Genomic DNA, 27751 nt, shown 5'->3' with positions numbered 1-27751 from the left:
TCACAGCAGTCTTTGGGTGTAGGTGCTGACACTGGTCCATTTGCAGGTGGGGAAACTGAGGAGGCTGCTGGGCTTGCCCAGGGCCACACAAACCCAGACGGCCTCACCTGGGACCCCTTGACCCCATAGCTCTGCTTGTGGCCTCTACTGGCAGTCAGGACCCGGGGCTGGGTCAGGGGCCTTATCTGAACCCACTCTCTACCCCCCAGACAGATTACTTCCACCTTTTCATCTGCGTGGCCATCGTGGCCATCTACGGGGATGATGTCATTGAGCAGCAGCTGGCCACCGACCAGATGCTTCTGCACTTTGGAAACCTGGCCATGCACATGAATGGGGAGCTTGTTCTCAGGAAGGTGAGTGTGGCTCCCCCACATGCAGCCCTGCCCTCCCTTACACAGAGCCCCACCTCTACTGCCAGAGCTCCACCCCTACAGGGGCCCCTATAAGCTCCACCCCCCACATTTATCAATTCCTGCCCACATGCAGAGCCCCGCCCCCACCCTCCATCCTGGGAGCTCCCCACCAAGGTCAGAATGTCTGGCAGCTGCTCAGGGCGCCCATCAGGCTGACAAAAGAGGCCCCTCTCCTCATGGAAGGAACAGATTACCCATTTTGACAGACAGGTCCTCCACTGTGAGGTACCTCACTCATAGCCCAGAGCTGGGAAAACTAAGCAGGAGGCTTAGGGAGGGGAGGTGGCCAAACTTTCATCCAAGGTTAGTGGGATAAATGGGGCTTTTGCCACCTCCCTACTTCCCAGGCTTCTGCTGGAGACACCACTTCTTAAAGCTTTCTGGTGTTTTCCAGGGGCAGCGAGGAGGGCCTGGGGTCAGGGGTGGAGTGGGCAGGAAGAGGGCTTGAAGAAGTCCTTCAGGGCAGAGAGGTGGAGCCATGGGGCCAGGCTGAGCCAGGGAGGGCCAGGGTGGGCCCTGTTCCACTTTTGGCTGCCCTGTTCACCTTCCATATGACTGTTGGGGGAGCCGTCCTTGGGTCAAGCCGGATGGGAGCGCGGCTTGTGAAACTTTATAGCCCCTGCCTTCAGCTGGATCAGGATGTCAAAAGGGATGAGGTAGGCGGAGCCCTGGCCCTGACCTGGCACAAGGAGCAACCTCGGGTGCTGGCTATTGTTGCTCTTGGATCACTAGCTGCCCACTGTCCCTCATCACCACTGTCCTCTCTGTTTGCAGGCGAGGAGTTTGCTGTACCAGTTTCGCCTCTTGCCACGGATCCCCTGTAGCCTGCACGACTTGTGCAAGCTGTGTGGGACTGGCATGTGGGACAGCGGTTACATGCCTGCCGTGGAGTGCACGGGCCAGCACCCAGGGTCGGAAAGCTGCCCGTACGGGGGCACCGTGGAGATGCCTTCCCCCAAGCCCCCCAGAGAAGGCAGGAAGGGCCCAAAGACGCCCCGAGAAGGCTTCAGTTTCCGCAGATAGGTTGGGCTCCCTGCGCTGGACAAGGGGTGAGGGGACCTCTGCCAGGTCCCAAGCATGGGGGAGGGGGTGGGGATGGGTGTGGAGGAGACAGGATGGTAGAAATGGAAGGAAAATGCCCTTGAGCAACATGAAGGGAAACTTATATTAAGGACAAAATTGGAGTCCGGAAGTGCCAGAAGTAAAACCCACCAGCTGCCCAGAGAAAAGTTGGCTCCCCAAACAGCGGGACCAGGATGTATGACCACCCTACCTGGAGACGCAGGCTTGCTGGGTTCTCATGTTGCCCACCTTTGATGGATCTCAACACAACCCAGGAGTTCTTCCAGTTTCATCAGCCACCAAAGGGTATTATTGCCAGGCACTGGGAAAGGCAGAAACAGAGACAGAAGGAGAGAGACAACACTGGGAAGCCCAGAACAAGGGGGTCCCATCCAGGCCCAGAGACATCTTTGCAAGCTGGGCACACCCCCTCATCAGACTTCATTCTTTGAATAAATCAAACAGATTCCACAGCTTCTCCAGCCACAGCTGCAAAGCTGATGTGAAGACATCTGCCAAAAAAAAAAAGGCCCCACTGATTTCAGGGTAGAGAGGTGTAAGAGCAGGAGGCTGGGGGCTTTCATACTGTCTGTTTCAACACCCGACCATCTTGGTATGTGAAGGAATCTGCTGCCCGTGAGCCTGAGCACGGGCTGTTGAAGTGTCGGATTCTTCTCCCTTAGTTGAAGAATTGTCTACATTTGGCAATGTTGAAGGCCATTTTCACCAAATACTGTGACCAACTTGGGGTTGGATGGGTCGAGGTGTGTATGTGTGTGTGTGCACACAAAATTCTCTGAAGGGAATCTGTAATGTTTGAGGGAAGGGGCACATGTGAACTGACCAACAAGACAAAGGCAGCTGAAAGTGCCAGAAACACTCCCACTTCCCTGCGGGGTCTGCGTTCTGCCGTGACCGCCAGTCTTCTGTAAGTCAGCGTCTCTGGTGGTCAGATGCGGGAGCGACCACAGTACAATAGCCGTCACTCAGGGCAACCCTGCTTTCTGTGTGGGAACCAGGTCTTCCCAGCACACTCTCCCTGCTCCCAGAGCCTCCCCAGTTGCTCCTTCTGGGGTTTAGAGGAGGACAGACAAGGACACGGAAAGCTGCCCTCTTGAACTGACAGGAACAAGGAGCCTGGAATCGTTCCTAGAATCCTCCTGAACATCCTTCTGGGGAGAAAAATCCTTGAAGTGCTAGAGTCATCACAGAGACACAGCCCAACCAAGGCTTCTTCCTGCCCCTAGCTTTTCTCACTTAGAGTGGACGCTGCTGGATGGCGCCACTTTAAAAAGTTGTTTATCAACAGGAAAGAGGAAGTTATCAGCCTCTTCCCGTCTCAGCTTCTCTATGAGTCCATGTCCTCCAGTGGGCAGAAGACTGACACTGGGACTTCCAGGTTCCTGACACCTCGGTCCAAGAGCCTTTTGGGGAGACTGTCCTGGAGCCCCATCAGTGCCCAGATCTTGGAGTACCAACCATTATAGTCCAGCAGCAGGGTCCAGGCTGCATAGACTTCTCATCTGCTCAGCTTCTGGGAAAAGAGGATTGCCTTTCCATCCAGAGGATGGCTCCTGATCCGTTATGGAGGTGACTTGAGTTACCAGGCACTATGTTGACCCTCCTCTAGAGACCACATCTCCATGAACAGGCGTATCAATTACCCATTGCCACAGTAATGCTGCATAACAAATAGCCCCCAAACATGGCGGCCTCAAATAGCATGCACTTAGCTAGCCCGCAAGTCTGTGGGGCAGCAGCTCTGGCTGGGTGGTTCTGGTCTGGGTTGGACTATTAAGTTCCAACAGGGTGCTCACACATGTAGAGGTGTGTAGAGGTCAGATGTGGCTCTGCTCCATGCCTCTTGCATCCTTCCCACAAGCCAGTCCCGGCCAAGGCAAAGGTGCAGAATCAGAAGTGTGTAGGCACCTTCCCAAGCCTTGACAGATGCTACCCCTGCTTACCATCCCATTGGCCAAAGCCAGTCACCTGGCCAGACTCAGCATCTAAGGGTGGGGAAATGGACCCTCCTCTGCAGTAAGAGAAGTCAATGCCTAGGGGCTGGGGACTCAGGGAGGGGTGAGGAACCAGGCGGTTGGTAGGGAGCTGGAATTGGGAGTCTACCATTACCGCCACAGAATCCTGGTCTAGATAACACTGTTTTGGAACTCGCCTTTTACCAGGGGCATGACTTTCTACTGAAGGGACTGGAGATGCCTAAGCAGGGAAAGAGTGCTCCCCTCCCTTCCTCTGTAGCCAGAGTGCATCTGCACATTTTCTGATACCTTGTGCCTTTGGGCTGCTGTGTGGGGTGGAGGGAAAGGGATCCTGTGTTCCCTCACTTTGAGGGTCCTGGGTGGAAAGCACTCATTCTGAACCTCCCGGCTCCCACAGCCCCTCACCCTCACAGCTCCCCAAAACCTTGTACCAAGTGCCACCCCCGCCTTTACTGCTCCCACCTCACACTCTGTGTGCTGGGCCGGGCCCCAGTGTGGTCTGGGCTTCGTGGAGCAGCCAGGACCTCAAAAAGCCGAAGACCTGGGTGTATGGGCTCTGTGAGGTCCCATTGCTCCGGAGGGATGGAGAAAGCCCGCCCTTATATGGCTCCCTTAATCTGGATGCAATTAGAGGAAACCAGCCAAAAACCCTGCGGCAGCTGTTGCCCCAGGATTATTCCCAGCCAGCAAAAGGCATTAGGGTGATAATTCAGTCATTAGACTTCTAGCCTTTCCACCACCAGAACGTGCAAATACGGGATAATCAGCCCGGCACGGCCATCTTCCGCGATGCTGCTTATTTAACCCATTTTTTAAAATGACACTTAATATTATTGGCTGGTGTGCGTGTGCACGCATACTTACAAGTTTCCCCACTGCTAATGTCTGTGCTGACGTTACCTGATGTCGTCGGGGCCTCTGGGAAGAGAGGGCAACTTTGATGTACACGTGCTGGCGAGGAAAGGGCAGAGGGGCACAGACTCACCAGCCCAGTGTGGGGTTCACCCTCCCAAGGAAGGGGAGACAATGGCAGGATGAAGCTGAGCCCAGGGAAGGTGGGAGATGCACAAGCTGGGGAAACAGTGGGATTGGGGTCTGATTAAGTGCAGAGGGGAGCAGTGTGCTATTCCAGAAAGTTCTGACTTAAGTCCCAGCAGGGAAAGACTTGGAACTCACAAATCAAGGGACTCGGTGTTCTTGAGCCAATTAGAGAGGGAGGGATGGGCAGGCTGGGGAGGACCCGCCTCCAGCCCAGTCCACCTCTGCTGAGGAGGAGGGTCTGCAGTCTAGAAGGGCAGTTCCATTGGCAGCCTTGGGCTGGACGCTATTAGCAAGCAGCACTGTGTTGTCTTGATCGGACAGGACAGTGTCAGGCACAATGGAGGTTTATGAATCCAGGACCTTTGAGTTTTCTGTCAAAGCCTGCTGGGGGCAAACAGCTAGGATGAAGATGCTGGTCCTGAAATGAGGGCAGAAGTGGCTGGCAGAGGTCCCCCAGCTCTGACCTTTGATTAGGAAACGGGGCAAAATCTGTGAATGGTAGTCGGGGTGGGGGCCTCTGTGGCTCTCCCTGGTGTTTTGTGAGGTCCCTCTGAGCTCTCTCATCTGAGTATTGTTTGGTAGAAATAGCTGGGAAGCAGCAGCCGCAAAGTGGGGTGGGAACCTGCTCAGGGCTGTGCCGTGGCCCTGCGGAAGCCTCCATCTCCTGTTTAGCCTCTCCTCCCCTGTGGAGGGAGACCGAGTGGTAGCAGGAGGACCTGGGTTCACCCTGCCGAGGGAAGGAAGCCTCTTCCAGTTTGTCTGCCTAGCAGAGGCCCCTAGAGGCTGCCCTGCCTCAGAGGAAGGAGGCGGAGTGTCCCCGGGAAATCCCACACACACGTGCAGGGGTGTGGCCGGCCTGGGAGCTGTGCCATGAACCCACAGCAAGGGGAGGGAGCCTGTGGGTCTGGCCTGAGCCTGGGCGCTTCCCCTGGAGATCCTGGGGAACCAGATGGCCCAGGATCTGATTAGCCTTGGATTTCTAAGCTGGGCTGCAAGGCCTTCCCTTTGAGTGAAAGCATTCTGTCCCCGGCCATCCCTGGCTCAGAAGAGGGACCTGCCACCACAGTTGTGAAGCCTAAGGACAGGGCTCTGCTACAGATGGTGAGCAGTGCTGTGTAGAAGGAAGACACTTACCTAGGGGTCAGGAACCTGGTTCCCGTCCTGCCTCTGACCCTTTCCAGGTGCGTGACCTCCCCACTCTGAGCCTCGGTTCCCTCATCTGTAGAATGGGAACACTGCCTCTGGCTTAGCCCACCTCACAGGACTAGTGTGGGGACTCTCCAGGTGAAGGTGTCATGAAGATGGTTTCCCAGTCCTGGGGACCTCACCTGCCACTCAGGGAAGAGACCACTGACCTTGGCCTTGCAGCCTTGGCTGAGAGGTGGCGTGCTCCCAATCTGAGAGCTCACCCTGCTTCAGGAGTCAGCAAACCCCCTCCCTTCCACACGTCCGCCTGACTGTGCGTCCCCAGCTAGGGGGACTCCTCTGTGCCTCTTCTGTGTAATTCACCCCATGCCACCTCACTCCTGCCACAGGGAAGACTCACCATGAGCCATGACCTTGGTGACCCCGAGAGACGTGTCTGTGTGCAGCATGCCTGGCTCTGAATCAGGACGTGGTCCAGGCTTCAGGGTCCTCCCCTGGGGCTGTGAAACCCACTCGAGCCTGGGAGCAGGGAGGGGGCTGTGGCCCCTGAGTCAGGCTGTAGAGACTGGAGAGGGATGTCCCTGGGCCTCTGGGGGGCAGGGCGGGTGTGCAGACAGGCTGCAGGCATCTGGCCGTTAAACACGTTGCGCTCAATTTCTAGGTAGGAAAGTACGTTTCCAGTTGAGAGATCAAGTCACTTGGTCATCTTCTCTGTAGCACCTTGGGTTAGTCAGAGGGCAGGGTTTCCGTTGTCTTAGGGAAAGTTTAAAGAAATTTCCACCATTACCAGGAGATCACTGATGTCCGTGGCAAGCAATTCGTTCTCTGTATTTTATTTTGTTTTTTAAATACGATCGCCTGTTGCCCCTGGCTCGGGACTGGCCACTTTGACCACTGGGGCCCCAGCCCCCACAGTGCTTCCGGCTCTCGTGGATCCCACTGCAAAGTAAATAAAATCATACTGACAACAAACATATGCTCTGTGGCTCCTCTAAGAGGTCTGACAAGGTTTGTTAGGTCCAAATGTGGCTGGGTGAAGAGGGCCCCCATGGAAGAATAAGGAGGGCCAGAGGGCTGGCCAGTGGCAGGCCCTGCTCTGGGGAACCTGGCCGGCGGCCCAGGGGTCCATCAAGCATCTGAAGGGGACAGGCACTTGGCCTGCTAGAGCGGAGGAGCTATTTGCCTCCCTGATGGAGAGTTAGTGGGCAAGTGCCCATGAACCCCAGTAACTGGGGGCCCTGAGACCGGCCGCAGGACCTGGAAACACACAGCGTTTTATTGAGATTTAGCTGCTAGGCCTCCAGTTTCAGGAAAAGCCAGAGTCTTGCATTTGTAAACTTTTTGCGGAGGCAAAGAAGATGAATTTGACCTTGTTAAGGGTGGGATTCAGGCATGGGGCTTCTCTGATCTCCATGCCCTGGAGCCCTACTGCAGGGAACATGCCCCAAGGATTACAAGGAGGTAAGCAAGGGGGCAGGGGCCCATCTGGTTCTGGAGCATGCTGGTGGGTTGCAGGCTCTGGGCCCCAACATAGTGCCTAAGGGCTTGCAAATGTTTTCTTTGGTTTTCTATGTGCCTTTCTGTCTTGCCTGAGAGGGGAGGAGGGCTTATATGCTACCATCTGAACGTTGGCACCAAGGGTCTCGTGTCTTCAGGGTCTGTCTCACCCTCCACCCACCTGGCCTTGGCTGAGACCACAGAGAGCTTCATCACCTCTTCTCTGCAGACATACCCCTGCCTGAGGCTGGCTGACCACACAGCCAGGAGGGGCAGCAGGCCCAAGTGATGCTTCAGCTGCCGTGCATGGCTGGTGGCTCCACTTAGAGAAACCTTTACCTGTCCTTTGGGGGATGGGAGGTGCCACTTCTCCTGCATGTCCCATTCTAACCTGGGAGCTGAAGTCACAGCTGATGGCCGAGTGCAGACAAAGAGGGCGCTTGGAGTTCAGGGGCACTGACAGTCCAACCATCACCACCCTCCAGGGCATGGCTGTAGGTCAGTTTGTCCTCAGAAAGGGATGGTCCCAAACCCACAGAGCAGCCATGCAAGAGGCCCATTATGTTCCCCACCCCCACCGCCCGCCTTGGGCCATGGCCTTTCAAATCTGTCTGGCCACTGATACCCTGGGTCTGCTCCAAGCAGGAGCTCCATCAGGTGTTGGTTCTGCTCTAAGTCTCCCTGAAATAACAGCCATATAGTCATGGCCACAGAGATGTGCCACCCAAGAGCCAGACTCTTCAGGGCAGCCTCTAGAATGGCCCAGCCTCTGCTGTCCTGTGGTCCTGAGGATTTCGAATGTGCCTGGGAGCAACCTGTCTGTTGCAGCACGGATGGGCAATCTGCATGACTGGCAGTCTTTACATTGCTGCTAGCGGCAGAAATTCTCTTGAGGTCCATTCGCTTCAGAGACACCATCCTGTGCACCCTCCAATCCCATCAACCCTCCATGCATCCATTCAGCAAGTGTTCAGCGAACCCTACCAGGGAGACTGGTACCATTGTCCCAGGACCCGCTCCACGGACCCAAGGCCAAACACACTGGGTCACAGGTTTCTGGGGCAGCGGTATGTACACTTCAAACCCTCCAGGAGCATAACTGCCTTGCCAGCCCTAGGAGAAGCCACTCAATGTTCACACCTTTGGGGCCCCCAGGGTAAACCCTGAACTCCCCAGGTCAGAGTGGCCTTTGGCTTCAGAGACTCAGAAATGTCACTGACATGATTTTCTTTCAGTCAAGTTGAATTCCATTATGAGCCCTATCAACCCAGTTCAGTCTCGGTTATTTTTGATGTCTCTCCTTACCCCCAGCACCCACCTGAGGACGTGTCATGGCAAGGGTGGGAGCAATCCCACACAAAACGTGTCTGGTCTTGGCCTAACGTTGCCACTAAGACACCCTCTGTCCAAACCCAGAGAGTCCGTGAGGTCTGGCTCTTTCCTTTAGTTGGGGCCCTAATGCTCAGGCACACTGCATCTCTATCCCCATCCTGTCCCTGTGCTGAGAAGCCACCACCGCCATACACACACATACACACATGCACACACAGCCAGGAGGTCTCAGCCCAGCCCCCTGCTCCCCGGTTCAGTTAAATCACTGGCTATTAACACCAAAACATTTTGTATTGGGGTAGAGCCAACTAACAATGTTGTGATGGTTTCAGGTGAACAGTGAAGGGACTCAGCTCTACACATACATGTGTCCATTCTCTCCCAAACTCCCCTCCCATCCAGGCTGGCACATAACATTGAGCAGAGTTCCATGTGAAGGAGCACTGGCTTTTAGAATAGAACCCACAGGAGGCTGGCTGCAGGCTCCTTCCCACCACTCAGCAGAAACCTGGAGCACCAGGGCTTGACAAGCCTGGGAGACCCTTGGAAGAAAAATTACAGTGAGATCAGGGTCCCAGTCATCTCTGCAAGTTATCAGGGAGCACGAGTGATCTCACCATTGAAGTAGATGTGTCCTCATTACCACCCCCCACCTCCTCACAGCCATCGGGGAGGGTCCCACCCAGCCACTGTCATGCCCTCGGCAGACTGGAGGACACCTGCCAGTGGCCGCATGGACCACATTCAGATGCTGGCCATAGGACACCCCTAAGGTCATCCCTCATCCTCAGTCTATCCCTCCCTCACAGGTGAGGCTCTCCCCTCTCTGCATCTCAGGAGAGCAGCCAGATCTCTGGGCTCCTGGGGCATGTCCATGTGATTTAGACAAAGTGGTTTGAAAATATGCCATTATTCTCTGAATATGATAATATATCTGCCGTGATAGGTCAAATGCCACAAGCTCTTTCATCAGCAATTTGACACTGAACAAAAGAAAGCACTTTATATTTTGACTTATTAGAGAGAATGGCTTAATGGTTTTCTAAATGGACCTTTGGGTGCTGAAATTAAGATGGTGCAACAATGGGATAGTGCCATAGGCTGGGTATAGCAGCCCCTCAGGAGGAAGAAGCAGGTTCAAACTCCTCTCAACCAACAGGAGACATGTGCAGTTCAACAAAGTGGGAAACCTTCACCAGGGACCAGACATAAAGTTCACTGAGTTCATTGATTCCTGGCCATGAGTAAGCACAATAGAAAAAGACACTGAGGGTCCTAGTGGCCACAAGTTTATGGTGAGTGAGCACAACAGTCTGGGAACTTTACAGCCTAAGAGTAGACTACAGCAATGGACAAGGACCAGGAAGCCTTCTGGAATAAGATAGAGCTTCAGATCAGTTCACTGGAGAACTATGGCCAATGCCTGGCTGGACACCAGCTACAGGGGGATGGGTAGAAGATTCTGAGAGGCACACAACAAAAGACTAAACAGACCTCAAAGGGTAGAGGACGGGACCCTGTCTAAAATAAAGACTGAAGGATAGTAAATGTTATCAAGAGTTTATGACTTAGTGACAAGAATGCCAACTAGCTACTCTCCACTTTTCTGGTGAGAAGAGCTGGGCAGAGCCACCTGTGGTCACAGGAGGCAGTGCCGAAGGGCTGGGCATCGGGAAAGTGAAAGTGAAAGTTGCTCAGTTGTGTCCGACTCTTTGTGACCCCGTGGACTAAACCATCCATGGAATTCTCCAGACCAGAATACTGGAGTGGGTAGCCTTTCCCTTCTCCACGGGATCTTCCCAACCGAGGGATCAAACCCGGTTCTCTCGCATTGCAGGCAGATTCTTTAGCGGCTGAGCCACAAGGGAAGCCAGGAGCTTACTCTTAAGTCACCAACCTCTTGATGTCCCATCCCCTCTGCCCTCCAGGACTCTTGGTGTGGACTCGCCCTTCATGGGAGAAGCCCCTCACTTGCAGGGTTCCTCACTCTGTCCAAGGTGCATAAGTATAGGGACTGTGAATGAATGGAGCATTCTGGCTTTTCAAATAAGCTCAGCCGGGAGCCTGCTTTCTGTGGGGTCTTAGTGTCCTTCTGTAAAGGAAATCCAAGTGTACTTAAGGCAACCAGCTGGGACAAATAACCAACGAAGCGTGTGCACGGTGAGGGGAGGGGGTGAGAAGTGGACGGCATTACTCTGTGATGACAGTCCTCCCAGGGCCTGGTCAGGTATCCAGGCCCTGCCCTCTGTTATGCCCACCTCCTGTCCCTTTTGGAAAACTTTAGAAATTTTAGAAGAACATCCCTGGGACCCTCAGACCTCTGGGCAGATGTCCTCTGGGGGAATCCCACCCATCTACCCAAATGGCAGGGTCCGTTCTATTTCCAGGAACATTCTGCCTTTCTCCAAAGCCCGAGCATCCTTTGGGCTTTCTGATAAATCCCCAGGTTCTGTCAAATGATTAATTTAGATGGGAGTTCCCCGCCCCCATTCTTGGTCTTACTGCTCCATGGGGCCACATGACTGCCTGAGCTGTGCTGATAAATAGCAGTGAACTTTCAGGGCTCAGAGTCAGCAGCCTGAGGCAGTGGCAAGGAGGGGGTGGGAGGTGTCCGGTGCTCAGGGACGTGGGGGTGAGGGCATTTCCAGGGGAGGTGAACCACTGGCTTTGAAGTGGGGTGAGATAAAGAGCTCAGCTCTTACCCATGTTTCCTGGAATGCACACTTCAGAGCTGTTGGTGATGGGGAGTGGGGGAGTGGTTCAGGAGGGTGAGATCCAGGAACTTGACTCAGGCTAGTTCATGTAGGAAGAGGCACTGCCCTCACAGGTGTTTCTTCAAGAGCTGGCAGGTGGGACAGCACAGCAAGGCTGGGATTTGGTCCCCTACCCCCTGATTTCTGGCCTGCAGCTTCTCCCAACCCCTCCGCAGCCCTCTGCATCTGCACCCTCCCCCATGCAGTGGTTGAAGGATGCTGGAGGTAAGGGGTCTTACCAAAAAGACCACTGCCCCTCAACCCACTGGACCAGAGTGCAGTCACTAGGCCAGCCCCAAAGAGCTTACCAGGTCCCCAAAATAGGGCGAGGCCCCCAGGGTCTGAAATGGTTCTCCAAACCAGCCTGGTCTTCTGGATCCTTGCACAGACCTCGACTTCCATCACAAGCCTGAAACTGACCCAGAACACCATGGTCTGCTTGTAGAATGAGGTGCTGAGCCCACAGAATGTGGCTTCTATTAGAGGGGACACCCCACCAGAAAATGTCCCACCAGTTGATGGGTACAACTCCTTTGGCTCCTGCCCCGGCTAAGGTTGGGCACCTAAGAGACTGCCAAAGCCTGGACGGAACTGAGCTCCCTAGTGGGTTTTCCTTTCCAGAAAGCAAGTTCCAAAGTTTGGGTGGAGGCCTGCTGGGCATACCCTGCCCCCTAGGCCCGAGGGCACCAGGTAGGTTGCACGAGGCTGGAGGTGGGCTGCATGGGCTCCCCACTCCTGTTCTCAGCTGTCCTGCTGGATCTCAGACACAGACCTGGCTGAGGGATTCAGCAACACAGTGGTGTCTATGCAAACCAAAGGCTCCTCACCAGGAACTGGTCTTCCAGGAGGGAGGGAAGCTGTCGGATGCTCCCATCCCTGCCCTGCCCATAAGAGGCCTGGGGAGCAAGGGTCCCTGAGCCTGGGGACCCACTGGGGTCTGGTCAGAAGGTGGCAAGTGTGGGCACAGTGGGGCCCCCCAAATCCTCAAAAATAATCCTCAGCGCTAATTCCCATTTCCCCAGGAAGAGGGCCAACATCGCTCAGATCCATCCCATTTTCTGCAAAAAGGCTTTTGATTTCACACCCAGTGGACCTTTTCTCTGAGTGGGAGTCCTGCCCTACGCCTGGCACACACCTCAGGGGCCACCGTGTGGATGGGTTCCTGCCCGTGCTGGGGATGGGAGAGGCACCAAGGGAGAGGGGCATACAGGACCGGACAATAGCTGGAGGTTCAAGAGGGAGGGGACTTAGGGCGTGGAGGGGGCACTAGGGCAGGGGGCTGGGGTAGAATGAGGGAGAGAGAAGAGCAGGAGGGAAGGGAGAAGGGGGGCAGCCCCTCCAGCCCTCCCGGGCCCACTGATCTAATCACATCAGGTGTGCTCCAGATAAATATTAATAACCCGGTGACAGAGGGAATTTGGGGAAATCTAATTAAAAGGGCACCATGCGAGCTGGCAGCTTTACTAAGGAATCACTCCCGCTGAAACATGCGCCAGAAGAGGACACACAGTGAGCTCCCAAGGGCCCGAAGACAGAGATGAAATCCCCCCTCCACAGCTGCCCACCCAGGGCAGCGCGGGCAGGACCTGACCTTTGGCAGGGCAGGCGCCTGGCTCCAGCGTCCTCCGAGTGCCCCCACCCACGTGGCCCCGGCCCGTCACTCCCAGGCACCAGCCCCGAGCGCCATCTTGAGGCTAGGGCACCTGGCCGGCCCCTCATTCCAGCGCCTTCACCCTCAGCTCCTCAGCTCCCCCGTCTTTGCGTCCAGCTGATGGTCTCAACAAAATCTGAACAAGTACCCCATGTCCCCTACCCTCCTCCAAAAGCCAAGAAAAGGCAACCTCGGGCCTCAGAAGGGCTCCCTGGGTACCTGGGTTTCCCTGGTGGGGGCACCCGGACCTCTCAGTAATGCAGACCTGATCTCCCCAGCAAGGTCCTAACCCACCACTGAGAGCTGCCTATTCTTACCTCAGACAAAGCCCTCACCCCAGGGCCAGAGGGGCTCCGTGCCACGACCCCAGAGCCCAGCCTGCTTGGCAATATCTATCTGCCTGGTGGGTCCCTTGTCATGGGATTCACAAGCTCCCAGGGCCCATTTTCTCTGGAAATCAAAATTCATCAGGGCCCCCTGTGTGAGTTAATGGCTCGCTTCGGCCTTCATCAACTTGGGAGTTGAGATCCCTCCTGGGCTCTGCCATCCGGCAGCCCAGCCCCCACCCTCCCCTGGCCCCTGGCCCTGTCCCTGACAGACAGATGGATGGCCTGTCCCGGCAGGTTGCACAGCTCTTGGACCTGAACAGCAGCATCGCTGGCTCTTTATTCTGTATTTAGGGTAAACAGATCTCTCTTTCCAGGCCCCTCTTTCCCTCTAAGACTGTCTGCAGGAGAAGCCCCTGGGAGGGGTGGGTCACCGCTGACTGTCTGCCTGGCTGGGAGCAGGCCACATCCGGGAGGCCCAGGAAGAGAAGGGGTTAGTTCATCCAGTACCACTCCAGACAGAGGCTCCATCCTCCCAGCCATGTCTTGTCATCTGGAATATCCCCCATGATGGAAAACTCACTACCTGTCAGAAGAAGCTGCTCTTTGGCCAGGAGCCATGGGACCTCTATGCGGACTAGGCAGGCCTGAGCAGGAGGCCAATGAATACCAGGGAGGCAGGTGTTTGGGACACAGACCCTGCAGGGCCCTTTCCATCCACTATAGCACTCAATACTCACCGCAGCCAGATGGGGGCAGTGCTGGGTTTACCCTATTGCCTAGAGGAGAAAACAGAGAGGTTAAGTAATTGGTCCAAGGTCACCCAGCCAGTAGATGGCAGAGTCAGGACTGGTGCCCAGGCTTTTCTGATTCTCTTTTCCCTGTGCTTGGACAGTCTCTGGCCAAGGGCTTGGGGCCATCCTTCTCCAAGGGAGGGGACATCTGAGCACTCAAGTGGGCACCTTGAGTCTCAGTTTACCTGACTCTGAACTGAGTTGCTCCTGTTGTCGCTGGTTTTTCCCTCACGCCCACCCAGGGAATTATGGATAGGACTGTGAGCTGGCATTGCTGCATGACCCTGAGCACGATGCCTCCCCTTTCTGGGCCTCTGTCTGGGAGCAGGATGTTGGTGTGTGATACCCGGCCAGAGGAGGCAAGTCGTCAACCCCTCTAGGGGCTTACCGGCCTCACCTTGCCTCACCCCTTTCACTGGGACCCCAGCGCCCAGCAGGGAGGAGCCAAGGTCACCCAGATCCAGGCTGCCAGGAGATGCACCCAGGAGCCAGATCCTGGAGCTCCACCCCTTGCAGGCTGGTGAGAAACGCAGATTATCCTGCCTGCCCAGCTGGGAGCCCACAGAGTAGAATGACCTGAGTCAGATGTACCCTTGGGCTTGGTTCTAAGGTAGAGGAGGAGGTGGGGGCCGAATGGGGCAGCTCTGGGATGGAAGGAGCAGCTGCTAGTGTCTGAGTGTCCCTTGAGGCAAGGAAGGCGGTCCCTTAAAAAAAGGGGAAGCGAGGCCAAGTGGGAGCTTCTCTTCAGGGGGCAGAAATGGGGAAGGGCGGGCCTACAGGGAGTTGATTCTGAAATAACAGAGGCCCTGCCTCTCCCCCACTGCAGGGTGCAGCCCAGGCCTTCGCTCAAGCAGTGCAGTGGGGAGTGGAGGAGAGTGAGCTTCAGGCTCTGTCCTAGTCTCCCCAGGTTAACAACTCAGCTGCAAAATGGGGCTCTTTATCTGCCTTCCAAGGCAGGGGATGTGGGTTTGACCCCTGGTTGAGGAACTAAGATCCCACATGCCATGGAGCAAGTAAGTCCATACCCTGCAACTTGTTAGCTCATGAGCCACAACTAGAGGAGCCCGTGCACCAAAACGAAGACCCAGCACAGCCCCCCATAAACGGAGCTCTTAGTGCCCCCCTCCCGGGGAGAATAGCCGCGACCATGCATTGAGCATATGTTGTATACCAGAACCCTGGTCCAGGTAGAGGATGGGTTTTCAGGGAGAAAAAGGCTGAGGGAGGGGAACTGCTTGCCTGAACCCACAGGGAAGAGCCACGGGCAGATTCGGAACCAGGGGGTGGGCCCTTCACAGCACCCTGCACCCCTTTCCTCCTCCTGCCTGCTTGTTCCCCACTCATAGGGCTGCTTCAGGGGGCCACTGGCCCCCGCCCTCGTAGGACACTGTCAGGTCCGCCGTGTCCATAGTGTGGGGCCAGGAAGAAAGAGACCTGGGTCAGCCTGAAAGGTGATCGTCACAAAAATCACATAGAGAATGTTCAGGGAGCGTGACAAGCTCCACTGATGGCACAAGGGCCCAGAGTGATGAGTCTGAAACTGGGGGGCGGGGGGCTGTGATGGAGGGTGCAGCTTCTGCACTTTGGAAGATGCCTGCATCCTGCATCCCTCCCATAAAGTGGCTCGGCTGCCCGATGTCACCTCTTCCAGCCATCCGGGAACCGAGGCACGCACACCTGCCTTTAAGGGATCCTGCATCCTGGGTTCCAGGAGGTGGTCATGTCATTCTGCAGGGTCCTCACCCTGACCAGATATGAAAATCACGTGGGGACTTAAAACCAAGGGGTCTGGACCCTCTCAGCTGTGCAGGGAGATGGGGGAAGCCCTATCTGTTTGTCTGAGGGGCTTCCCTAGTGGCTCAGGGGGGTAAAGTCTGCCTGCAGTGTGGGAGAACCGCACTTCCCCTCCACGCCCTGAGTCCCCTCCCTCTTGAAGATCCCCTGGAGAAGGAAATGGCAACCCACTCTAGTATTTTTGCCTGGAGAATTCCATGGTAGGAGGAGTGTGGTGGGCTACAGTCCATGGGGTCACAAAGAGTCAGACACGACTGAGTGACTAACACTATCTGTTTGAAGGTCCCTTGGCACCTCAGAGTGGATGCCCCACCCCTGCCCTCTAAGGGGGCTGCTCCCCACTAAAGCCTGGTGCTCCCTCACTGCCCCTCCCTCCTCCTCCCACCCACGCTGACCTTTGAGGCTACATGGAAGTACCCACCCTTCTCCCTAGGGAGGTACTGGGAGAGGGTATCTGGCACCCAGGACTCCCTGGGGCTCTTTTCTTCTCACCCCACCCCTGCTTTTCTATCCTGGAAACCACAGAAGTAGAACCTCTCTACATCTGCAAGCTTAGATCTTAAATCCACAGACTTGCTGACTTTCCAAAATGCTAAGCTGGTGTGACCACATGATGCTTCACCCTTATTAGACAAGAACCAGCCCCTAGTGAGTCCTTGGCGGCCCCCAGGCCAGGCCTGCCAAATCTGTCCTGCCTACCTTCCCTCCCGCTTCTCTGGGGCCACTGATGCAGGGCTCTTGGATCAGAGCATGCCTGGGAAGCCAAAGCTGGACCAGGCGATGCAAGGGGGCATTGAACTGCTCTCACCTCCTCCCAGCCTGGGCATCAAGGCTCAGCCCAGCTGTCCCACATGCCCCCAGCAGCAGGGGCCACTTCTCTCAATCTCTGTGACTCCACAGCACCCCAGATCTTCAGGCCCTGGTCCCCATGAAAAGGAGAGCAAAGAGAGACTGGGTTTCCAGGGGTACCAGCTTTGGCTCTAAGGCCATCTTCTGGGGGGGCTCCCAGACCCAACCCATCTCTAGGCAACATGAGTCTCCCCTAATTTGGACTTTGAGTAAAAGAGTGGGTGGGATCCACATTCTTGCATCCAGCTGTAGGAATGTGGGCACATCACATGAGCTCTCTGAACTTGAGTGCCAGCAACCAGGACATTGGTTCTACTTCCCAGAGCTGGCTCCTTCACCTCCACCCTCCAGGCCTTGGACTTCCTACTGGGACCTCGCCCTCAGCAGTGGGTCACTGGCATGGCCCCGAGGCCCCCACATTCAGCATGGAGCCTGGCCAACAGCAGCCTCGTGGTCTTTGAAGATAATAAATTAATAAACAAGTGCCCCTCCCTGACGCTCAGCAAATATTGCCAGAATGAAGGCACGTCTCTACCAATATGGACACATGTCAGAGTACACAGACCATAAAAGAGGCCGTGACAAGTGCTGATGGAGAGATAAGATTAGATCCCAGACGTAGAGGCCGGCCCAGCAGGTCGCTGAGGGGTGCACAGGGTGGAGTCTGAGAACATTCTCGCTGCTCTCTGGAATCCTCTGTGCACTGAGAGAACTTTGGTTCCAATCCAGTATCTCTCGCTGTGTGACTTTAAGCAAATTGCTCAGCTTCTCTGAGCTTCATTCTGCTCACCTATAGAATGTGAACAGTAACAATACCCAACTCCCACACTTGTTTCAAACTAAATGAAAAGCATGAGGTCATACAGATCATGTCACACGTGTCTGGCCTGTTAGAGGCCCTCAGACTGTGGCCATTTCATTAGGGTCTGCCTCACCTCAGGTGGAGAGCACAGCTACAGGAGAGACTGAGTGGTTTGTTCCCGTGTCCTCAGTTCTGCTGCCCTGTGCAAGCCCCTGCTACCCATGACACCATTTCTGGGCTTCCCCCACCAAGGTCTCAAAGGTCTCAATGCCTGCCCCACGACAAAGTCCAGGGCACTGCCTTGTGGGCCCAGCTGTCTGTCTACTGTTTGTCCAGCCCTCACGGCATCCTGCAGACAGACAGGTCCTGGACCACTTCACAGATGAGTAGGCAGAGGCCCAGAGAGTTGTGCAACATGCTAAAGGCACTTGGACTGACTGGGGCCAGCCCAGAGGGAATGGGGTGGGGGTGGGGAGTGTGAACACAGAGGGGCAAAGGGGATGGCTGTCTCCAAGATGGGAAGGCCACCTGAACCTAACCACAGTTTGGGGTTTCTGCAGACTGGTGCTCAGCCCCATTGGTTGGGGCGGACCGCTGGGATGTTCGGGTCTCCTACTCCAAGGCAGCACTGGTGCCTGGGCCCCTGTGCGCCCTGCTCTGGGTGAGGGAGTGAGGGTCCCAGGAAGCAGAGACCATCTACAGCACAGATCAGCCTCTGCTGGCTGCAACCCAGGGCCAGGCAACTAGCACAGGCTTCCCACAGTCTCACAGGATTTGTATCTTTCACAGGCTTTGATTTCACCTGAGGGACAGGGCTGTCAAAGCATTTGGACGGTGGTGGTTTGGCCTTACCAGGCTAGGGGAGGCGGTGGCAGGGGAATGGGGGTTCCTGGAGCTCCACGGAAGGATGAGGTTGTCAGAGAGGAGCACCTCCTCAGGAAGGTCTTATATCCCTGGGGGAGGGCCAGAGAAGCTGGGCCCAGGCCTCCAACCTGGGGGACGGACTCAGTGACACGGGGGGTGACAGGGTTGCTGGTCAGGAGCTACCATGCTGGGGGAGGGGTGCTGGGGTCCTAAATTTAGGAGGCTAGTATTGACTTAATAAAATACCCAGGAATTTTAGCAGCAAAATGGGTTTCTTTGGGAACAGCAAAGAATTGCAATTTGGGACATGTTATCCATGGCAAACCACAGGCAAGTCAGGAGAACAAAGCAGGGGCACTTTCTTTTATAGAGGAGAAGGGGGATTGGGAGGGGCTGTTATAACCAAAAGAGCTCATTGGAGGAAACTAGGAGTTGGAAGTGTTGTGGCTTTTCATTGGCTGAGTTGTGGCAATCTCTCAATGGCTGGGTTGTTGCCAGGCCAAGAGAAATTCTTCCTTTTCTTGCTGGATAGAAAAGTAGTAGCCTTCTTGATAGAAATGTGAGGTATTCTCTTCCTGTTGGGTCTGCAACTGATGCTGAATGGTAGACTATGAGAGCTCCCCCTCTGGCCTCCCAATTCCATTTTATTTTATTTTTTTCAAAAATTTTTTTGGCTGCACCTTGTGGCTTTCAGGATCTTAGTTCCCTGACCAAGGATTGAACCTGTGCCCTTGACAGTGAAAGGCTGAATACTAACCCCTGGCCTGCCAGGGAATTCCCCCAATTTCCTTTTAAATGAAGCTTCTGTTTATTACATTTCACACCATAGAGCTGAGGTATGATGTCACAACGCTTGATTGGAAGTGCTTTCTCTGCCGCTCTTCAACCTCTCTACGCACTGTGGAGGGCTCCCACACTGTGGCAGTCATCCGGGGACCCAGCTGCTTCCCACTTCCAGAGGGAGATTTGTGCATGCCAGGGGAGAGCCAAGAGCCTGGCACGATGTGATGGCAAGAGCACAAGATTCAGAATAAGGAAGGCCCTGAAGTTCCAGGCCACAGTTAGTCTATACGGTGACAGGCTTCGGCTGAAATGAATGCTTTGGCAGCCCCCAGATGGAACAGGGATCATCCAGGCACCTTCTGTTGTTCCTCCTAGTGACCATACAGGGTAGGGCTATTATTATCCGCATTTCTTCAATTAGGAAACTGAGGCACAGAGAAGTTCAGCGACCTGCCTGAGGTCACACAGCTGCTAGTGACCAGCGCTGGATCACTGCAATTCCTCGTGCCCTCACCTTCTGCCCTCGAGGTTGCTAATGCCAATGGGAGGATGACAACTCAAGGACAGGTGTCCCAGGGAAAGACTGGCCAAAATCAGCTCCCAGAATGGGGGAGGGGTGGCTCTCACCAGGAAGTAATGAGCAGGAAGGCAGCATGGCCCCCCTCTAACCTGGCCTGAACCCCACGGATACCCTTAGACAAAGTCCCGAGGGAGAGACTGCACGAATTGGATATGACCTAGGACACTTGAGGAGGAGTTGGTCCTCCCCACAATCTGAAGGAACAGGCTTTCGGGATAAACGAGAGGCAGTGGAGTGGGGTTCAGATCCCAATCTGTGTGCCTCGGCTGCCTGCCCATCCAAGTAGGAGAGAGCTGCCACCTTCCACACAACATGGGTGTGAGGGATGAGATGTGCCAAGCCGTGTCCGACTCTGTGTGACCCCATGGACTGTGGCCTGCCAGGCTCCTCTGTCCTTGGGATTCTTCAGTCAAGAATACTGGAATGGGTTGCCATTTCCTCCTCCAGGAGATCTTCCCGACCCAGGGATCGAACCCGTAATTCTTAGGTTTCCTGCATTGGCAGGTGGGTTCTTCACAACCAGTGCCACCTGAGAAGCCCTGAGAAATGAGATAATTGAGGTAAATACAACAGGTGCCTGGCACCAGGCAGGCCCTCAATGGTCCAAAGCTGCTTTAGAGAATTTCGACAAAACCCAAGCTTTCTGATGTCCTGGTCCCTCAGGGGACGGGGGTGGGGTGGGGTGCGGGAGACGGAAGGGGGTGATTGAACTAGGCCCCCCTTCCTGTTGTCAAGGGGCTGGTCAGCCTGAGGCCTGTCTGAGGCCTGGGGGCTTCCTGGAGGGGCTACTCCCTGTTCCCAGCTATCTCTCAGCCTTGAACTTTCTATTCTGTTTTGCAACCCACTCAGAAAGCGGCATTTCTAAACTCCCTTCTTATCACCGGGAAACTTCTGACACAACAATAGCTGATTGTACTGCTCTCCTGGGTGCGGCTAAATTCCTGGACCCCACCATCCTCACCGCGCCCCCAACCCCCTACAACACGCACACCTTTTTTTTTTGGTAGCTTTGGAACTATAATGATGCCATTGTGATTGGTGTGTTCAGGTGACAGTGTGACCCTTGAGTTTAGAGGCATGAAAGAGTGGTGGGGGCTGGGAAGAAAGGAGCAGAGGAAGAGAGAGGGGACCTGGAGGCAACCAGTGAGACAATCAAGGGAAATCTTCTTAGAGCCACGAAAGGACATTATCTTGCATCAGTCACCTGGAGATAGCAGCGACTGGACTGGCTAGATTCGAAAATAGGTACTTACTTGTCAAAATACCAATTTTTTTCAGTTATTATAATTTTCTCCTTCTCCTTGAGCCCAGCCAGTAGGACTCAGCTGCATAGAGTTGATACAGATTCATCTGAACGGAAACTAATAACAGACCATCAGATAACAACTCTTGGTTGGCCACATGCTGCCATGGGGAGTGAGTCAGTCCCAGCCCCTGGCCAGCGGAGCTCTGTGGCCCTGGGAACGCCAGACCTTGAGCTTTCCAGAGCTCAAGGTCTGTAAATAGAGCAGGTGTGGAACCCTTGGTTCAGGGGTAGGTGCCGGCCACTGGCAGGAGCCCCAGGACTGGGCCTCACACTCCTGCCTCCAGTTCACTAGCCTGCACCCCCAGGAGATGGCCCCTACCCAGAGCTCGGGTGCCACCTGCTACCACTGTCCCCTTGGCCCAGGGGACTTCCTGCCTCACCCAGGCTCCCAAGAAAACCCCGGGAGGCATTTCTTAGAATGTTCGGCAGTTGTTGCCCATTCAGAAGGACTTGGCAGGGGCCCAGTAGCCGGAACAGAGAAGCAGATTGAATTTTGAGACCTGGAAGCCAGGTGCACTGGTGGTGAGACTGACAGGGCCAGTATGGTGCCCACATGGACACTAAGACCTGCCACTTTGTGGGAAGCTCTGGAACCCTAACTTCCTGTGATGCTGCCCCCCAGGGCCTCTACCTGCAACGTGGCACTTCCAGGACTAACCCTTCCTTGGCTGGTTGGTCCAGGGAAACAGGGAAACAGGTAAACAGTGAGTTGGCATTCAACACCGTGAGTAGGCTCACAGAAGGGAGTCATTCTCTTTGTTAAAGAAACAAATACGCTTAAAGACATTGGTATTTGCTCTCTTCTGAGTGTTCACTAGCTTTGTCCCACTCAGCCTTCCCCACAGGATCTGACTGGGAAAAGGGGCACTTGCCCACCACAAGGCCCTGGTCAGTTGCCTGGCCAGTTTCATGGCAGGGGCTGAATAAGCATCTGCTGACTCCAGGGACACACCACCAGGGCTCAGGCATCCCAGGCTTTATTTCTGCCCTGAGACCCCTTCTCATCCTGGGTGAGGCTCCCCAAGGCCTGTAGGACAAAACTTGGACATCAGAAGAGAGACCTAGCTCACTGTCACCTTCTCAAGTGGCTGGACTGCCCTGCCCAGCAGAGGGCCTTCAAAGGTTTGGGCTCCAGATGGGCGCTGCGTTGGAGAGCAGAGAAGAAAGATTTGCCAGGCTGGGAGGGGCTCACAATTGGGAACAGCCCACATTAGGGACATTCAGAGACCACTACAGTGTGGGCTGGGAGCAACCTTCACAGGTGTGCCTGTCTCTCCTGGAGAGAGGAGACATGGCTTGTTCTTCCCTGGGCAGGGTGGGCAATTTAACCCTAGAAAGGACTTTCAGATGTCCTGTGAAGGGAGTCATGAACTCTCTGTCATTGTGCCATGCAAGCTAGCCTGGAGAGGGTGCTGGGTAGCAGGCTTGTGGGTCAACCAGATGACCTCTGAAGTCCTGAGAAAAGGCCAAAGGTTCTGAGACCTGGGGCTGAAGGACAAGAGAATGGGCTCAAGTCAAGGAAGGACCAGGGGTTAAGGGAGCCTCCAGGAGCTCAAGGGATGTTGGAAATGTTTATGCATGGGTCCTATCTGACAGGGAGCCAGGCACAGACACACTCTGTGTGCTATAAACAGAGCCAGGAGCCACAGGGCAGAGCCACAGGGTAGGACCACATGAGAGAGGGACAGAGGCCATGGCAGTTGGGAGGAGCCGTCTGAGCAGGTGAGGTCAGCCAGGAGGGCTCTCTGGGAGAGGTGACTCTCCTGCTGGGCAGGAAAGACATCTCTGAGTCTCTCCTGCTGTCATACTTCCCCCAGGAGAGCAGAGGCAGGCCACGCAGCCTCTTGCCGAATAAGTGGCAGAAAAACCTAAGCCTTTAAAGAAAACCAAATTATTGAAGCTTACATGACCCAAAACCAAGCATGTTAAAGTGTACAGTTAAGTGGCATTTAGCACATCCATTATGTTGGGCAACCATCCCTTCTATCTAGTTCCTCAACATTTTCATCACCCCAGGAAACCCATGCCCATTGACCAGTTCCTCCTCATGCCTCTTCTAACAGCACCTGGCAGCCATCAATCTGCCTTCCACACCCATAGATTTGCCATTCTGGATATTTCATATCCTAAGCCATTTTTAAAAGAGAAAACAAAAAACAGATAGTTGGGATCTGGTCCTTCTGCATGTTTCCAGCTGTGCGGTCTTAAGCATAAAATTTTGTCTTCCTCTGCCTCAGTTTCCTCATCTGAAAAATGGGCATAAGAGTGTCTCATAAAAAGGTTGTTGTGGGCAAAAAGGGGTCATCTGGGCAGTGTGTTGAGTGCAGGTCTGCCCCTGGAAGCCTGGGTGCATTTTAGCTGCTGTTGCCACGGGCATCAGATGTTAGGATGGTGTGGGACAGGACAGTGGGAGAGTGGAAGGGCAAAGCCAGGAACAGGAGATGTGTTTTCCACTGGGCAAGGCTCGTGTGTGTCCCCTGGGCAGGTCCCAGACCTGTTTCCAGTCTGCATCTACTTCTGTGATATTGGGCCTTAGTTTTCCCATCTGGAATGGCAGGGTCTCACAGTGGGTGGAGCCTGGCATGATGCTGAGGGTTGGGAGATACTCAGGAAGGAGTATTCTGTCCCCAGGCAGGGCTGCAGTGGGGATCATGATGGTCTCGAGAGGAAAGGCCTGGACTGGGTGACAGCAGGCAGGTGCCCAAGGCAACAGTGATGGGGGTTGAGAGCAGGCAGCCAGGGCCCTGGCTCCTCTGGCGTGTCCTCTGGAGCCGAGCTTTTGAACAAGTGGCTGGATGCTTCCTGCCCTGGCTCCCCTTACAGGCGATCCATCAGCTCAGCTGTTACTGTCTGGGCCAGCGAGTGGCCGTAAATGCGCCCGCCACCTCCCATCAGCCCCCACCCCCACCCCCGCCCCCGCAAGTGGGCCAGGTTTTATGTTGTAAGAACACTGTGGGGCGTCTCAAACACACCGCTAATGACAGGCATCATGAAGCAATAAAAGTGATGGGGCTGGGAGGGGGCTGGCGGGAAGGGCGGGGGGCCGCCAGTCCCCAGCTCCCCTGGCGGTGGTGGCAGGAGCTCTAGGAGAATTGATTAGTCTTGGACGTGCTGACCTTTTTGTTCTTGAAAAATTGCTTTTGAGCAGCTGAGGCAATAAAAGTAAATTGATTCAGAGAGTACGAGGATGAAATTTGCGTTAGGCAGGGAGGGGCAGATAAACGCCTCTTGACGTCAGCACTCCTCCCCGGCCCCCCCGCCCCAGCCCCAACCCCTGGGCAATACAAGGGCAGGACCTGAGGAGCCTGGCAAGGTGGTGCTGGGGGCAGCAGGGCCTGGCACACACTCAGCAGAGCTTCACCAAATGTCTGGACAGAGAAATGAAACTGATAATGAAGAAGGGAGAGCTGGAGACGAAAAGAAGTCAGACTGTGGGGAAGGGAAGGAGGCAAAAAAGAGAAAAACACCAAGGGGAAACAGCTAGGGGAATTCAAGCTAGACAAGAAGGCAATGAGGACCCAGAAGGGAGCCAAGGAAAGGAGAGAGGCGATAAGACTAGCCCAGGCTCTCCTGAACACTGCCTGTGCCTGACCATCTCATCGAATCACCACAAAGCCTTATATTTGTCCCCATTTTATAGAATGAGGAAACTGAGGCCCAGGGAGGTCATGTCACCTGTTCAAGGTCATTTAGCAGGACAATGGTAAAGCCCACTAAACCCCTCTGAGGCCAGGCAGGGGGATCCCAAGGGTGGACCTGTTACTAAGTCATTGTCAACACCAAGGAGGCCCCCATTGCAGGGTGGTGGGCTGGGTGTCAGTCGTCCTGTGCGCCCCTCACCGCCTGGAGCCCATTTCTTCACTGGGGGCCTTGGGGAAATGGCATGAGTCCATGTTCGGGAAATCCAGAGCTGGTTGTCCAAGATGCTCTGGGGAACTGACCCTAGTTGCTGGCCCAGGAGACATATTTGATCTCTGCAGTAGCCCAAACCACCACCCACCAGGGTGTCTCCACTTTCATGAGCCACAATCCTGGATTTGGGTTTGGGGGTTTGAGATGTGGGATCCTGTGACTTTGGGGTTGGAGTGTGCAGCTTCAAATGGTGACTAAACACCAAATCAGGCCCGTGCAGTAAAGGTTGATGTCTCTCTAAAATGCAGGCACCCCACGGGGTGAAAAAAACCTAAACACATCCAGACTCTGTGAGTGATCTTGTCCTCAGGCTGCCCTCTGCCCCCAGCCGGCCCCAGAGGGACCAGCCCCCAGCTAAACGTCATCTCAGACGTTCTGGATTCCACACCCTGACATGACTTTCCCACCCGCGGGCACAGCACCCTGCTAGTCTCTTCTCTGCCTCTGTCTCACCACGCGCTCACATCTGCGACCTTCGCCCTCCTCTCTCTCCCAGCCTCGGGAGAGGGCCAGGAGGCCTTGCTGCCTCGATATCCCCGGAGGGAAGGGGCTTGCCAGAGTCTCCGCGAGGTCTGGCTTTCCAGCCTCCCTGGATGCCAGCACGGGACCGTCTAAGTGCCCCAGCCCCCACGCACAGCTCCAGCGAGAGGCAGCCGGGGTCTAGAGTTGGCCGTGCGGGTTCGCGCTGCCGGTCCCAGAAGGGAGGGACTGCGCGGAACCGCGGGGCGCCCCTCCCCCTCCCCCTCCGGGCTCCCGGGTGGGGGGGGGGGGCGGCGGGCCTGGGGCGCGCGGGTTGCCGGGCGACCGCCGTTGCCAGTGGAGACGCGCACGCACACTTCCCCCTGGGCCGCAGAACTAACGCAGGCTGCTGCGGGGTGGTGGGTGCCTGCGCTGCGGGGCGCACAGAGGAGCCTGCAAGGAGTAATTGCGTGGGGGATCCTCCAACCCTTATGGTTCGGGGATGGAGGGCGACCTCTGGCCCCCATTACCTAGTCGGAGGCGGGAGGACCGCAGGACACCCACCCAGCATCTCCTGGCCTGGGTGCCAAGCCTCCCCATGCCCACCGGCCCTGAGCGAGTGCAGGAGAAAAGGCGGGAGTGACTCCACTCATGCTTCCCAACCCGACTGCCATCCGCCTGGCAGTTTGCCTGCAAAGGTCCCAGGAGGATGGAAAGGGAGATTTGTCACGGGAGATGGGTTATTTCCCTACAGGGAAACTCTGAGTGATAGGGAAACTTACCTGAGATTTTAACTGCTAGCGATCCGACCAGCTGTGCTAAGATTCGAACCCAGACTCCTCATGCTGCCAACTTTGTTCCGAAACTTGTGGGTAACCGTGAGCGGCGCTCTCACCCTCTCTGGTTGCCCTCTTCCTGCTGTAAAAAGAGGTGGTTCCTGGATACGCGAGTGCAGCCTGGGGTGCAGGCTGGGGCCTGGCGCTGGGCCTGGAAGCCACTGCGGGCCCGCCTCCCTCCTGAGCGGTCCTAACACTGCCAGCGCATGAATAAGGCCTGGCAAAGCGCCGGGGAGGGTGTGCAGAGGTCAGCCGAGAGGGCTGTGCAGGCAGCCTGCTTGGGACTTCATGCCAGGTGCAGCCAGGCGGTTCTGCCTGGGCACAGCCTGTTTCACTTCCTCTGGAGCAGGGGGCAGCCGGGAGCGAGTGGTGGGGGCTGGAAACGGGGGACCCAGCCAGCCACGTGCTGGAGCTGAGAGCCGGGAACTTACTGAGGTCAGGTTTTCACCCCTAGTCCCCTCCCCCTGAAGACTAGTCTAGGGGACCTGGCAGAAGTTGTCATGGGAGGTCCCCTCCCATGTCTGGACTGGTGGTCCAGCCTGTGGCATCCAGGCTCCACAGCAAGATCCTTACATGGCTAAGTTCTAAAAGACTCCAGGAATCTGTGCCCACAAATATGGCTAAAGACCTACCAAGTGTCTAGTCTATGATTATTCATTCATCAAGATTCACTCAGCATTATTCAGTCAGCTCAGTACTACTGTGATCCAGTGCAAATTCCTCTGAAAGTGTTCTGGACTTCAGAGTAGCCGTGTTCAATATTCAATGGGCCATCTGAAGCAGATCAGTGACTATAACATTGAAAGGGCCCCTTTCTGGGGAAAAGGCATCACTGCCACTTGGATAATGTACCCACCACCACCCAAATTTTGTCTTTCTCCCCAGAACCTGAGGCTGGTAGAAAAGGAAAGCCTGCTCTGCAGGGCTGTCCCCGTGGTGGCCCGTGAGCCGTCCACTCAGCACGTGTCCTGGCTGTGATGGAGAGTGGCCAGGAACGCTAACTGCACAGGCCAACTTGCTCTACAAGGACGGGAAAGGCACTTGATGTGTGTGCAGCAAGGCAGGCGGCAGCATGAACAGTTAGGGGAAGTGTGCCTTCTCAGAGGAGCCACCACACACCTGTGGATGATGACTGGGGGGTGGGAGTGTGTCTATGTGTTCACCATCTGCAGGCACATAGTATGCAGTGTGCACACACAAGGCAACACCTGGGTGAATGCCTTTCCTGGTGAGTTGGTGACACAGTATGTTGGAGGGAGATGACTTTCCAGGGACTCCGAGCAGTGTCCATGCAGAGAAGCAGGTAGTCCGTGCCTTGTGGCCAGAATTGTTGTCTTTGTTGTTGTTGTTCAGTCGCTAAGTCGTGTCTGACTCTTTGCGACCCTGTGGACTGCAGTATGCCAGACCAGAACTGACCCCCCTCCCCAATCTGCAGGAGGGAAGTTGTCATGGAACCCCAACGATCCCAACTTCAAGTTCCCCAGAAGCCAACACTTTGGGGAGATCTGCTGAGGCTTTAGTGGTCTGCCCACCTGAGAATATCTGGGTAAC

General features: G+C 55.4%; 1 protein-coding gene and 1 long non-coding RNA gene across 8 annotated transcripts in view; one reads left to right on the top strand and one right to left on the bottom strand.

The window, feature by feature from the left end:
• Positions 1–6634, top strand: part of TBC1D16 (TBC1 domain family member 16) — an 88855-nt gene extending 82221 nt beyond the window's left edge. For 4 of the 5 annotated variants that reach the window (XM_070389220.1, XM_070389221.1, XM_070389217.1 and 1 more), the window contains 2 exons: positions 210–356; positions 1191–6634. In XM_070389220.1, the coding sequence (XP_070245321.1) occupies positions 210–356; positions 1191–1439 (396 nt within the window). In that variant the 3' untranslated portion in view covers positions 1440–6634. The remainder of the gene's footprint in view (positions 1–209; positions 357–1190) is intronic. The other variant, XM_070389222.1, reaches the window with a different exon arrangement.
• Positions 6465–26276, bottom strand: LOC138992071 (uncharacterized). Of its 3 annotated transcripts, none has more exons than XR_011467914.1 (4): positions 26147–26276; positions 13962–14000; positions 11553–11659; positions 6465–6601 (listed from the first exon to the last, which is right to left on the bottom strand). It is a non-coding gene; the product is annotated as an uncharacterized lncRNA (long non-coding RNA). The 3 variants fall into 3 exon arrangements; XR_011467916.1 differs by lacking the exon at positions 6465–6601 and adding an exon at positions 8971–9033; XR_011467915.1 differs by lacking the exon at positions 6465–6601 and adding an exon at positions 11200–11333.
• Positions 26277–27751: the final 1475 nt, after the last annotated feature.

This window comes from Bos mutus, chromosome 19 (genome assembly GCF_027580195.1).
Source record: "Bos mutus isolate GX-2022 chromosome 19, NWIPB_WYAK_1.1, whole genome shotgun sequence".
NCBI classification, from domain to species: domain Eukaryota; kingdom Metazoa; phylum Chordata; class Mammalia; order Artiodactyla; family Bovidae; genus Bos; species Bos mutus.
The sequence above is the reverse complement of the archived record's forward strand: the minus strand, read 5'-3'. Positions and strand labels throughout refer to the sequence as shown.